The 11,813-nt window shown below is 55.8% G+C and overlaps 1 protein-coding gene across 2 annotated transcripts in view; it reads left to right on the forward strand.

Annotated features, from left to right (window-relative positions):
• The window catches only part of OTOF (otoferlin), a 91,915-nt gene that overhangs the window by 77,885 nt on the left and 2,217 nt on the right, over window positions 1-11,813 (forward strand). Inside the window, exons 31-45 of one of the 2 annotated variants that reach the window (XM_006046218.4) lie at window positions 850-879; window positions 1,302-1,433; window positions 3,056-3,122; window positions 3,812-3,948; window positions 4,057-4,191; window positions 4,587-4,724; window positions 5,019-5,146; window positions 5,263-5,433; window positions 6,076-6,236; window positions 6,918-7,060; window positions 7,436-7,524; window positions 9,129-9,227; window positions 9,390-9,631; window positions 9,924-10,102; window positions 10,188-10,288. In XM_006046218.4, the coding sequence (XP_006046280.2) occupies window positions 850-879; window positions 1,302-1,433; window positions 3,056-3,122; window positions 3,812-3,948; window positions 4,057-4,191; window positions 4,587-4,724; window positions 5,019-5,146; window positions 5,263-5,433; window positions 6,076-6,236; window positions 6,918-7,060; window positions 7,436-7,524; window positions 9,129-9,227; window positions 9,390-9,631; window positions 9,924-10,102; window positions 10,188-10,288 (1,952 nt within the window). The remainder of the gene's footprint in view (window positions 1-849; window positions 880-1,301; window positions 1,434-3,055; window positions 3,123-3,811; window positions 3,949-4,056; window positions 4,192-4,586; window positions 4,725-5,018; window positions 5,147-5,262; window positions 5,434-6,075; window positions 6,237-6,917; window positions 7,061-7,435; window positions 7,525-9,128; window positions 9,228-9,389; window positions 9,632-9,923; window positions 10,103-10,187; window positions 10,289-11,813) is intronic. The other variant, XM_044926148.2, reaches the window with a different exon arrangement.

An 11,813-nucleotide genomic window follows, 5' to 3' on the forward strand; every position in this document is an offset into this window, starting at 1 on the left:
CTTCTCCAAATCCCTTTCCTGACATTGTGTGCTTCTCGCAGCCTGTGGCGTCTCCTAGCTTCTGAGATCTGGGCCGGGGTCCGAGAGGATCCTTCCTCACCCCATGACTCTGGTCCCCAGAGTCTGGGGCAGTGGCTGAGTTAGCAGAGGGCATATGGCTCATGGAAGAGGCAAGCAGTCAAGGCCTGGTACCTGGCCTGCAGGGCTGGGATTGGCACCACCAGGGGCTGTGGGGCTAAATCTTGAGATGCCACGTCCCCCCCTCGGCTCCCAGCCTCTGAAGCTCCTCCTGGGGGCAGGCAGCTAGCTTCAGGCCATTAGTGAACAAAGAGGACAGCACAGACCTGAGCTTCACCATCATCCCCATGGGCTCTGGTGGGGCCTTTTTCATCGGGGTCCCCTTCAGCTGTGTAAATGTGTCCACTTACTCATTAAGGCACTTGCCTTTCACCCAGCCAACATTACCAACCTCCAGCCTCATGCCATGTCAGCCTCCCCTCTTGACTCTGACTCCCCACTGCAATCATCTGTGAAGTTGACAACTCTCCTGATGCCCAGTACCCCACCTTGGACTCAGGGGAGCCCTGCGACGAATCATTTTTAAAAGCCCCCAGTAATTCTCATGTGCAGTCAGGTTGGCAAACCACCACCCTGGAAGTTCTGAGGAAACATCTCTGAGGCAGACCTTCCAGGACCACAGTCCTGGAATTGGCCTTGTGAGCACAGCACTCATGACCCAGGGACCAACCCTGTGTGAGCCCCTCCCTGCCCCCTCCCTGGCTGGACCACTGCCGCCACTTTCGGCCTGGTGGCTAAGTCTGTCCTTGTCTCCTTGGTTCCCCTCTGCAGAGTTCTGATGCCGTCATCAAGGTGGATGTGGTGAGTGGGGATACCGTTGGGGAGCTCTGGGAAGAGAAGACCCTACACTACATAGGGTATCAGGCCAAGGGTAGCAGCATCAGGGACCAAGCCACCCCACAGCTCCTGATGCTCCAGCCAGCGTAACCCCTCCTAAGAGGCAGAGGGAGAGAGCTGCTTGGGCTGCAAGCCCCTGAGCACCAATCCCACCTTGGCCAGGCTCATGCTGGTGGGTCATGACACTCTCTGGGCCGTGGCATCCACTGACATAAAACAAGGTCCTGCCCCTTTCATACTGGTGGCTTCACAGAGCTCCCTGGAACCCAGGGCTTCCCGGGAGCAGATGGTCATAATGGATGGGGGACCCCCATATTGTCCAGGGTTCTGGGAATGGCCAGGGTGCAGGGATGTATGCAGGACTCTGGACCTGGCCAACCCTGTAGGCTGATGAAGAGAAGGAGAGGAAGAAGAAGAAGAAGAAGGGCAGCTCAGATGAGCCGGAGGAGGAGGAGCCAGATGAGAGTATGTTGGACTGGTGGTCCAAGTACTTTGCCTCCATTGACACCATGAAAGAGGTGAGGCCTCCGTCCTAGGCAGGGGGCCGAGGAGGGACTGGGCTGGGAGAGGTGATGCCAACTCCACATCAGACCCTCCTATTCAGCTTCTTTCCTATACCCACCAGAATGGTCTCCCCACTCCATCAATATGAGCTTGGAACATTCTATCTCACAGCCTTGAAGTTCTAGCTCATCCTTTTCCAGTCTGCCTTCCCAGGCTTGGTTTTCTCAAGTCCTCATTCATTTATTCCACAAATATTCCTTGAGTATATAGGATGATGTACCACCAATGTAGGTGCTACAGGGGTCGAAAAATAAGATGCCAAACCTGCCCTGAGTGTTTACTGGACATGCAAAATGCACATGTAAATAGATACAGTACAATGTGATAACAAAGGCAATTTAGTGCCTAGGAGGCAGGGAAAGCCTCACAGAGGAGGTGACCTTTGAGGAAGAGGAGAAACGTGCACTCAGAGGCCAAAAGGAAACAACAACTTCTCGGTAGTACTTGCACATCTATTATCATTTTACATATTATGTTATTTTATTTTACATGTCTTGGTCACTGTTGCTGTGTGAAATGTTCTTCCCTTGTTGTGCACACACAGGTCTACTGAGTCAGACTGCAAATTCCAGAAAGCTCATTTCTCCCCTTCCTCATTTGTCTCTTGTCCACACTGCCAACCTAGCTCAGGGCAAGCACCCAAGACTGACCAACTGACCAGAAGGGACACGTGCCTCTGGTTGTGTTTCCTTGACCAAGCTGATCCAGCCACATCCTCTCCCCAGGCCCTTTCTATGACCTGAGTTGTGTGTGATGCTTACCATTCAGATTACAGCCCAGGCTAAGCTGCTGTAGCAGGTCAGATTGCTATGAACAAGAACGCTGATATGGTGATTCACTGGGGTCGGAGACTGATACACTGCCATCTTGTTACTGGCATCTATATGGTTAGAGATGGCTTACCATCACGTCCTAATACCAGTGCACAGGAAGGGTAAAGAGAAGAGGAGGCAGCACACTCCTTTCCTCTTGAGGGCCCAGCCTAGAAGCAGCACATAAGCACATCTACTCACATTGGCTAGAATCTAATCCCATAGCCACACTTAGCTGCAAGGGAGGCTGGGAAATGTGATCTTTAGCTAGGTGACTCTGTGCTAAAAACTTTTAGAGAGCAGAAGTGCAGATACTTGAGGGACATCTAGTAGTATCTTCTACCACCTTCAGGAGGTTGCCCGTTGTCTCAAATCTGTTCCTATAATTTGCACAGGCTGCCACCAGGCGGCAGTGGCACCTTGGATGAATCCAGTGTGTACTGACTGAAGAAAATAAACCATGTTTTCTTATCCAGTTATACTTTTAAAACAATAAAACATTAAAACTAAGAACAATGTTAAAGAACACATATTTTTCAATCGTACATAACTGAAAGAATCATAAAACTCCTAAGTACACTTAAGTCATATTTTACACTATAAACTTTTTTAACCCACTTAAGCAGAGCACATGATAAGTTTGAAACCCAGTGGGAAAGAGTTTCTGCTTCTAAAAATTTAAGACTGGTCTGAGACCACAGGGTGGGGTCAACAAACCCCGCCCTAGGAAACCTACCTTCCCTTCTCACCTCATTTTTTGGCAGCAAATTCGACAACAAGAAATCTCAGGAATTGACTTGGAGGAGAAGGAGGAGGTGGACAGCACTGAAGGTGAGCCTGGAGCCCTGGAACTCTGCTTTCATCTCCCAGCCCATCATACGAGTGGCTCCTCCACTCATCACAGCAGATGCTTCTCTTTCCCCTTCCCGTGGGTCCTCACAGCTGCAGCAGCGCACGGCAGATCCTCAGGCATCCCTGAGGCCCTTACGTACAGTGGCTTTTACTCTGACCAGTTGAGCAACCACAGTGATGGACAGACATTTAGAGCCTTTGAACATCAGAGCTGGAAGGGACCTCAGAACTCATCCCATTCTGTGTCTTCCAGACCTTTTCCATGGAACACTACGAATGGATTTTCTAAAGGGAAAAGAAGGTTCTGAGGCCAAATTGGTTAAACAGGTCCCTTGGTGCAGGATTCTCAGTGCCTTTAATATACAAATGCTATTATAATAAATCTCTAAAAGAAAGACAGAATAAAATATTTCCCCAATTTATTATATATATATAATTATTATATCATGCATATACATTTTATATATACATATATATATCCTTTCTCTTAAAGCATTCCAAGAACACCTACACTTAGTGTTTCACTGAATGCTGTTTGGAAAATGCTAATATAGAACAGTCCTCTTATTAGAGACCAGCAAAGTTAAATTAGTGAAGAGATGAGGTAGGTCTCCAGCCCTGGCTTTCCTACTCAGATCATTTCTGCCTCCTTGTCTATTTCCGGCTAGGCCTGAAGGGGCCGATGAAGGGCAAGGAGAAGGCAAGGGCTGCAAAGGAGGAGAAGAAGAAAAGAACCCAGAGCCTAGGCCCTGGCCAGGGGTCGGAGGCCCCCGAGAAGAGGAAACCCAAGATTGATGAGCTCAAGGTGAAGGTCTGGGAGCAGACCCCACCAGGGTGTGGGGGCGTCATGCCCAGGTCAAGACAGAGGCCTGTAGGCCTGCCTTACCTCCCCTGATGGCCTGGCTTGGCTCAGGTGTACCCCAAGGAGCTGGAGTCAGAGTTCGACAACTTCGAGGACTGGCTGCACACGTTCAACCTGCTTCGGGGCAAGACAGGGGACGACGAGGATGGCGGGACCGAGGAGGAGCGCATCGTGGGCCGGTTCAAGGTCAGGCGGCGAGTGTGAGCGGGGCCCAGCCCCTAAGACCTAGGCCCTGAGTCCTGAGCTCCCCCACCAGCTCTCCTCCCCACCCCAAGCCTGGGGCTGACAGCCAAGGGAAACTGTCAGCTGCCCCAGTGGGAAAACTATCAGAATACTTGCACGCTGAGTGATAAGGGGGATCTGCCCTGAACCCACTCCCCTACTTCAACCCCCACAGAATTGCCCCCACTCTGGCCACTTCCTCAAAAACCCCTGACTCTCTGTGACCCAGCAACTAAAAGATTAAGGCCCCAAACCCCCGCAGCAGGGTGCAGACCCTCAGTGCTCTGGGCTATTTTAAATGCCACCCCTGCCTATGCCCATGGGAACCTGCACCCTGATCCACACTTGCTGCACCCCAGGGCTCCCTCTGCGTGTACAAAGTGCCACTCCCAGAGGACGTGTCCCGGGAAGCCGGCTACGACCCCACCTACGGCATGTTCCAGGGCATCCCCAGCAATGATCCCATCAACGTGCTGGTCCGGGTCTACGTGGTCCGGGTGAGAGCCCCCTTGCAGCCTCTCTCCCCAGGCTCCCAGTTCTCCTGCCCAAGAGGGGCTAAAGCAGCCTCAAACTGATAGCCCCCAACTGGGAGACACCAGGGAGGGCAGCTGGCCTTGTGCCGTCCTTTATACAGGCGGAAGCCAAGGCCCAGAGTTGGTCAGGAACTCAGCCGGGGTCACACAGCAACTCTCTGGTCCAGTGCTCCTGCCCTGCATTATCATGGGACCATCGTGGGGTGGGGGAAGATGAGGGTGCAGGCACTCTGCTCAGGAGCGCCCCTCCCATCCCAGGCCACGGACCTGCACCCCGCAGACATCAACGGCAAAGCTGACCCGTACATCGCCATCCGGCTAGGCAAGACTGACATCCGTGACAAGGAGAACTACATCTCCAAGCAGCTCAACCCCGTCTTTGGGAAGTAAGGCCTCCTGGTGCCCCACCTCCACCCTGCCCGGACTTCCCAGCCCAGACCCCCTCCTGCCCCACCCTCCCCCACCCCTACCCTCAACCCTTCTCCCAACCCCACCGCACCAGGTCCTTTGACATCGAAGCCTGCTTCCCCATGGAATCCATGCTGACGGTGGCCGTGTACGACTGGGATCTGGTAGGCACGGATGACCTCATTGGGGAAACCAAGATCGACCTGGAAAACCGCTTCTACAGCAAGCACCGCGCCACCTGCGGCATCGCCCAGACCTACTCCATGTGCGTGGGGCAGGGTGGGGCAGGGGGGCTGCCTACTGCACCTTGACTTCAAAATCAAGATGCAAACCATGGGATTTGGGAAGGTGGACATATGGTTTCTGTCCCAGCCAGGCCTCTACCCCCACAGGCTCTGGGCTCAGCCTTCAGGGGCCAGGACTGAAGGTTCCAAGACAAGGAGAGAGCCAGAGAATTCCAGGACAGAGGAAACAGAGGGAGAGAAAAGCGGGCTGGGAGGAGGCAGAAGTGTGCTAGTAAGAGTCCACTGGAGATCTGGCCAGCCGGTGCCACTTCCAGGCTGTGTGACCCTGGGCCAGCCCCTTAACCTCTCTGGTTGTCAGTTTCCTCAGGGAGTCTTTGAAGTTCCAGAGGAGTGGACATAGTAGGGGGGATGGTGCGGCTGCACTCGGGGAGACTGGATGCTCGTCCTTGAGGAGCATGGAGCATGTGGGGCCCGAGCCCAGGGCAGGAGGGATCAGCCTCCAGCAGCCCTCGTGTCTCAGCTGATCCTGGAGCATGGGGCAGAGCTCACTTGCTCACATGGGGCAACAGCCAACCTAAGGAATCTGGCCGGGGCCACTTACCACCTGGGGATGCCCCAGCCACACCCCAAGCCCCACCCAGGCCATGCGTCTCCTCTCACAGACACGGCTACAATATCTGGCGGGACCCTATGAAGCCCAGCCAGATCCTGACCCGCCTCTGCAAGGAGGGCAAAGTGGATGGCCCCCACTTCGGGCCCCCCGGGAGAGTGAAGGTGTCCAACCGCGTCTTCACAGGGCCCTCTGAGATTGAGGACGAGAATGGTAAGGGATGCTGCATGCAGCTATGGGGGTGTCAAGAGGCCATGGAAGGACCCACACATCCTTGTGGTAGGACCACCCCTCTGCTCATCACCGCAGCGTCCCCCTTCTGTCCGCTCAGCCTCTGCCCTTCCTCCCCATCCCACACCGCACTTGCCCACTTGTCCCCTTTCTCTTCCTCTCAGCCTCCCTGTGGGGTAGGAAGGTTCTTCCCCATTCTACAGATGAGGAAAACAAGACCCAAAGGGTTTCAGTGACTTGCCCAAGGTCACTCAGCTTTTACAAGGCAGAGTGAGGGCAGTGTATACCCAGCTTGTTCTGGCCCTCCCCACCCTTTTGCCCTTGTGGCCCTTCATGGAGAACCAGCAAATGTCTCTGCTGGAAGCTTGTGCCACCCACCTTCAAGGTGCTGGACAGGATGTAGGTTCTTCTCTTCCCTGACCTCGCAGCCCAGCGGGATTCTCGGGTCAGTTTCCCCCCAAGCAGGGAAAACCCAAGGACACAGACCCCTCCGGGGCCCATGAGGCACCTGAGAGCTTGGGCTGTTGTTGCATCTCCCTCTGAGCCTCAGTTTCCCCATCAGTAGACCGGACAAGGGGCCTCTGTATGCCCTTGAGCCCCTGGCCCAGCATAGGTCTCTTGTTCTGCTGAGCCCACATATGAGCTGACCTCTGGCACCCACAGGGCAGAGGAAGCCCACAGAAGAGCATGTGGCACTGCTGGCCCTGAGACACTGGGAGGACATCCCCCGCGTGGGCTGCCACCTGGTGCCCGAACACGTGGAGACGCGGCCGCTGCTCAACCCTGACAAGCCGGGCATCGAACAGGTGACTGGCCTGAGTCCGACATTTTTCGGTATTTGGGATCAGTCCCAACCTGAGTCCATAAAAAGAGATCTCCATGCTATTTGCTGCTTCCCCCAAAGTATTGGGCGCCCCATACACACACACACATCACGCCCTTCACTGTAACTACCAGGGCTCGTGTCTTGGCTTTGAGTGAGAATCACATCACCTCTGGTGGAAACCTAGGGTAATCTCCCTCAGAAGCTGCAATTGGCTGTTGGTGACATCATAGGGATTGCTGGCATCCAAGAATGAAAACTGATGAGTCCTGCCAGAACAAAGGTTGGGAGGGAGAGGAGAGCTGGCCTTGCTGGGTAGAGGAAGGAGTCACGAGACGTGCCACACCCCCTTCCTCAGGGCCGCCTGGAGCTGTGGGTGGACATGTTTCCCATGGACATGCCGTCCCCCGGGACGCCTCTGGACATCTCCCCTCGGAAGCCCAAGAAGTGAGCTGCTCGGGGCCAGCGCCCTTCCCTCCCTGCTCCCCAACGCATCCTTTCTGTAGGAGCCTCCAGGCCCAGGTCACCTTAGTCAGTCCCACATGGCCTTGTTGGGGGAACAGAGCACCCCATGAAGAGGGCTGTGGGGCCTGCCCTGGGGAGGTCCCCTTGCTGAAGCAAGGGGTCACACCCCCACTGTGTGGCCAGCAAGGACCATGAGTTCACACTGACACCCTCCCCGAAGCCTCTGTCCTCACAGACCCACTCCTCCACGGGCACGCGCTCGCAGGCAGCATCCTCCCTGGGTTCCCCCACACACATCCACAAGACGCAGAACCGCTGAGAGCTGCTCTGCCCCCCTGATAAAAGTGGTTCCCACTCGAGGCTGTCATTCAGCTCTGCCAAGTTTGATTAAAACTGATGAGATGTGCAGGGGTGAGTGCCCAGAACGGGCGGGAGGGTGGGAGAGTAGCCAGAACGCTGGATCATGAGCCAAGCCATCTGTCTCTGTTAGTTGACACTGGCCAGGTCACTTTTTCCTCCATGGTCCTCAGTTTTCCCATCTGTAAAGTGGCTGGACCAAGCCACTGCCAGCACTGGACTCGGTGCCTGCAATCAGGGCCCCACATTTCCATTTCACACTGGACCCCACCAATCATATAGCCCATTCTGCCTGGTGGGCTTTCTCAGGTGGCACAGTGATAAAGAATCTGCCTGCCAACGCAGAAGATGTGGGTTCGATCCCTGCGTCGGGAAGATCCCCTGGAGAAGGAAATAGCTACCCACCCCAGTATTCTTGCCTGGGAAATCCCATGGATAGAGGAGCCTGGCGGGCTACAGTCCACGAGGTTCCAAAAGAGTCTGATATGACTTAGCGACTAAACAAAACCAACTAATTCTGCCTGGCACAGGCTCCAGGTAGAACCCTGAGTGTGCTGTTCCATGGCTCTCCACCAGGGGACACCCCAACCCGCTGTGTTCCAGGACTTGCAGTCCAGGGGCGTTTAGTCCAGCACAAGCCTTTGCAGTCGATTTTTAGAGGTTGACTACCTCATTTATCATGACAATTACACTTCAAGAGGAAAATCCCCTTTGGGGGCAAGGATGTAAAGGAAATCAGATTCCAGGGTGATCCACTGCCAGCTGCTGGGCTTAAATGTACATTTCTATTAGAGCTGGAATGGAGCTTCAGGCCTCTGGGAAGGAGGGAATTCCTGACTCTGCAAGCCTCGATTCAGCCACGCCCTGAGCAGCCGGCCCCTGCCCCTCCCTGGGCAGCCTCCCTGAGACCTGAGTCAGCTCCCCACCCGCCTGCCTCATCCAGGAGGACTGTGCTCTGGGTCCTGGCCTTCTAGCCCAGCTGGCTCTCCCCGCCACCCCGCCCGGTCTGGCTTTTCTCTCAGTAGCCATGATGGCTGGGTGACCTCCTCTGACCCTGGGCCCACATCTCCCCAAGCCCTCAGCTTCTCCCCACATCGACTCTCAGCGCCAGCCTGGCCCAGGCCCCATGCCCATCCCAAGTCCCCAGAACTTGTCCCAGTCACCTCATCTCCAACCCCAGCCTGGCAACCCCCATCGCCACACCTCTAATCAGCCCCTAACCCACCCAGGTACGAGCTGAGGGTCATCGTGTGGAACACGGATGAGGTGGTCTTGGAAGATGATGACTTCTTCACTGGGGAGAAGTCCAGCGACATTTTCGTGCGGGGGTGGGTGAGAGGTCCCCTGGATGGGAAGGGGGCCAAGCTGGGTAAGCCCACCTTCCCGGAAGGCAGGAGCGGAGGGAGAGGACAGCGAGGGGGAGGGGGGTGCTGTGGGTGGAGAGAGGCCTCTGGGGAGGTGGCTGAAGGGCCACAGGTGATGACCCACAGGTGGCTGAAGGGCCAGCAGGAGGACAAGCAGGACACAGACGTCCACTACCACTCCCTCACCGGCGAGGGCAACTTCAACTGGCGCTACCTGTTCCCCTTCGACTACCTGGCTGCCGAGGAGAAGATTGTCATCTCCAAGAAGGAGTCCATGTTCTCCTGGGACGAGACCGAATACAAGATCCCCGCACGGCTCACCCTGCAGATCTGGGACGCCGACCACTTCTCTGCCGACGACTTCCTGGGTGTGGGGCTGGGACCAGAGCAGTGAGAGGTCCCCTGGTTGGGAGGGGGGCTGAGCTGGGTAAGCCCACCTTCCTGGAAGGCAGGAGAGGAGGGAGAGGATGGGGGGGCGGGGAGAAGGGGGAGCGGTGCTGTGGGTGGAAACAGTCCCCACCCTGGGTGTGGTCGCGGGTCTAGAGCAGGTGATGCTCCAGTGGGGGCGGGGGAGGGGGAGGCAGGGGCAGGGTGAGCCCAGCCCAGGGAACCCAGTGTCAACTGGACCCAGTGTAGGAGCTGACTCTCAGGTTGTCACAGGGGCCATCGAGCTGGACCTGAATCGCTTCCCTCGGGGCGCGAAAACAGCCAAGCAGTGCACCATGGAGATGGCCACGGGGGAGGTGGATGTGCCCCTGGTTTCCATCTTCAAGCAGAAGCGCGTCAAAGGCTGGTGGCCCCTCCTAGCCCGCAACGAGAATGACGAGTTTGAGCTCACGGTGGGCCTCACCACTGCTGGGCAGGGGACAGGGGAGGGCCTGGCCTCTTTTCCGGGCACCGGCACCATTCTGTTCCTCTCTGCAGGGCAAAGTGGAAGCAGAGTTGCATCTACTCACTGCCGAGGAGGCGGAAAAGAATCCTGTGGGCCTGGCCCGCAATGAACCTGATCCCCTAGAGAAACCCAAGTGAGTGTCCTGAATGCCAGTCCCCTGCCACATTGGTCCCTGGGGGCACAGGAACAGGAAGGAGGTGCCAGAACCTCTGGTCTTCTTGCCCCCACTCTGTGGGCACCTCTGCCCTCTCTGACCCTTCCTGGGCCACAGCCTCATTGCAGGAGAGCCTCCTCCCTCCTCCCCTTCCCCTCCAGGATCCACCTCCCCACTCTGAGGCCAGAACATGGGCTATAGTACAGGGAAGGCCCTGTTGAGCTGAGTTGAATGCTCTTCCTACTTTTTGACAGGGGCTTCCCAGGTAGCTCAACTGGTAAAGAATCCGCCTGCAATACAGAAGACTCTGGTTCAATTCCTGGGTTGGGAAGTTCCCCTAGACAAGGGATAGGCTACCCACTCCAGTATTCTTGGGCTTCCCTGGTGGCTCAGATGGTAAAGAATCTGCCCACAATGTGGGAGACCTAGGTTCAATCCCTGGGTTCGGAAGATCCCCCGAGGAGGGAGTGGCAATCCACTCTAGTATTCTTGCCTGGAGAATCCCCATGGACAAAGGGGCCTGGCAGGCTACAGTCCTTAGGGTCACAGAGTGGGACATGACTGAGTGATTAAGCACACAGTTTTTGACAAAGGCAAACAGCTGCAGTGGTGGGCTTTGGGGCCCCAGGCAGCCTTGATGGCTGGGGACGGGGGGCACCTGGAACTGTGTGCGCAGCTGAGAGCCACTTTCATTTTGGCCAGAGGCCCTCGCCACACCCCGGCCCTCATCCTCCATGTCCTTCCTCAGTGCTCCCTCTGCTCCTGTCGCTGCTCTAACCAGCCCGATACAAGCTTCATCTGGTTCTTGAACCCTCTCAAGTCTGCCCACCACTTTGTGTGATACATGCATCACTGGCTGCTTCTCCTCCTCGCCCTTTTCCTCTACTCCGTGCCTGGCTGCCTGGTCAAGAAGATCCCTGGGGTCTGAGCCCAACGCCTCCTGGGTCTCATACCCTCCCTTCCTCCTGGACCTAGGGCTATGAGCTGGCCAGCATGTGGCACACCCTCACACACACACACACGAGTGCACACATAAGGACAGCGCAGACAGCAACTTCGAAGCTTTCAAGTGGTATCCTAGACGCAGAACTGCAAATGACTGTCTTGCATGTTTACATATGAGGCCAGAGAGGAAAAGGAACTTATCCAAGGCCACCGCCTAGCAAATCAGGGTAGAGCTAGGACTCAGCCTTGGTTTTCAAATGGCCCATCCAATGTCCTTTGCACAATACCACCTCTTCTCCCAGCGACATCCTGGTCAGAATCGAACCCAGTTCCATTGGCAGAAAGCAGCTGAGTTATGGACAGGAAAGGGGAAAGGCTTTGACTGAGATCAGCCATCCAGCCCTGAAGAGATTCTACCAGCATCCTCCTCCCAACCCGAGCCCTTTCCTGCCCTGCATGGCAGTGAGTAGCTCCATAGCATTCAGTCATCTTGGTAACCAGCCTATGGGGAGCTCGGCTCGGTGCCAAAACTTCTCACGCATTTTCACATCACCCTTTC

The sequence above is a fragment of the Bubalus bubalis genome, chromosome 12 (assembly GCF_019923935.1).
Source record: "Bubalus bubalis isolate 160015118507 breed Murrah chromosome 12, NDDB_SH_1, whole genome shotgun sequence".
NCBI classification, from domain to species: domain Eukaryota; kingdom Metazoa; phylum Chordata; class Mammalia; order Artiodactyla; family Bovidae; genus Bubalus; species Bubalus bubalis.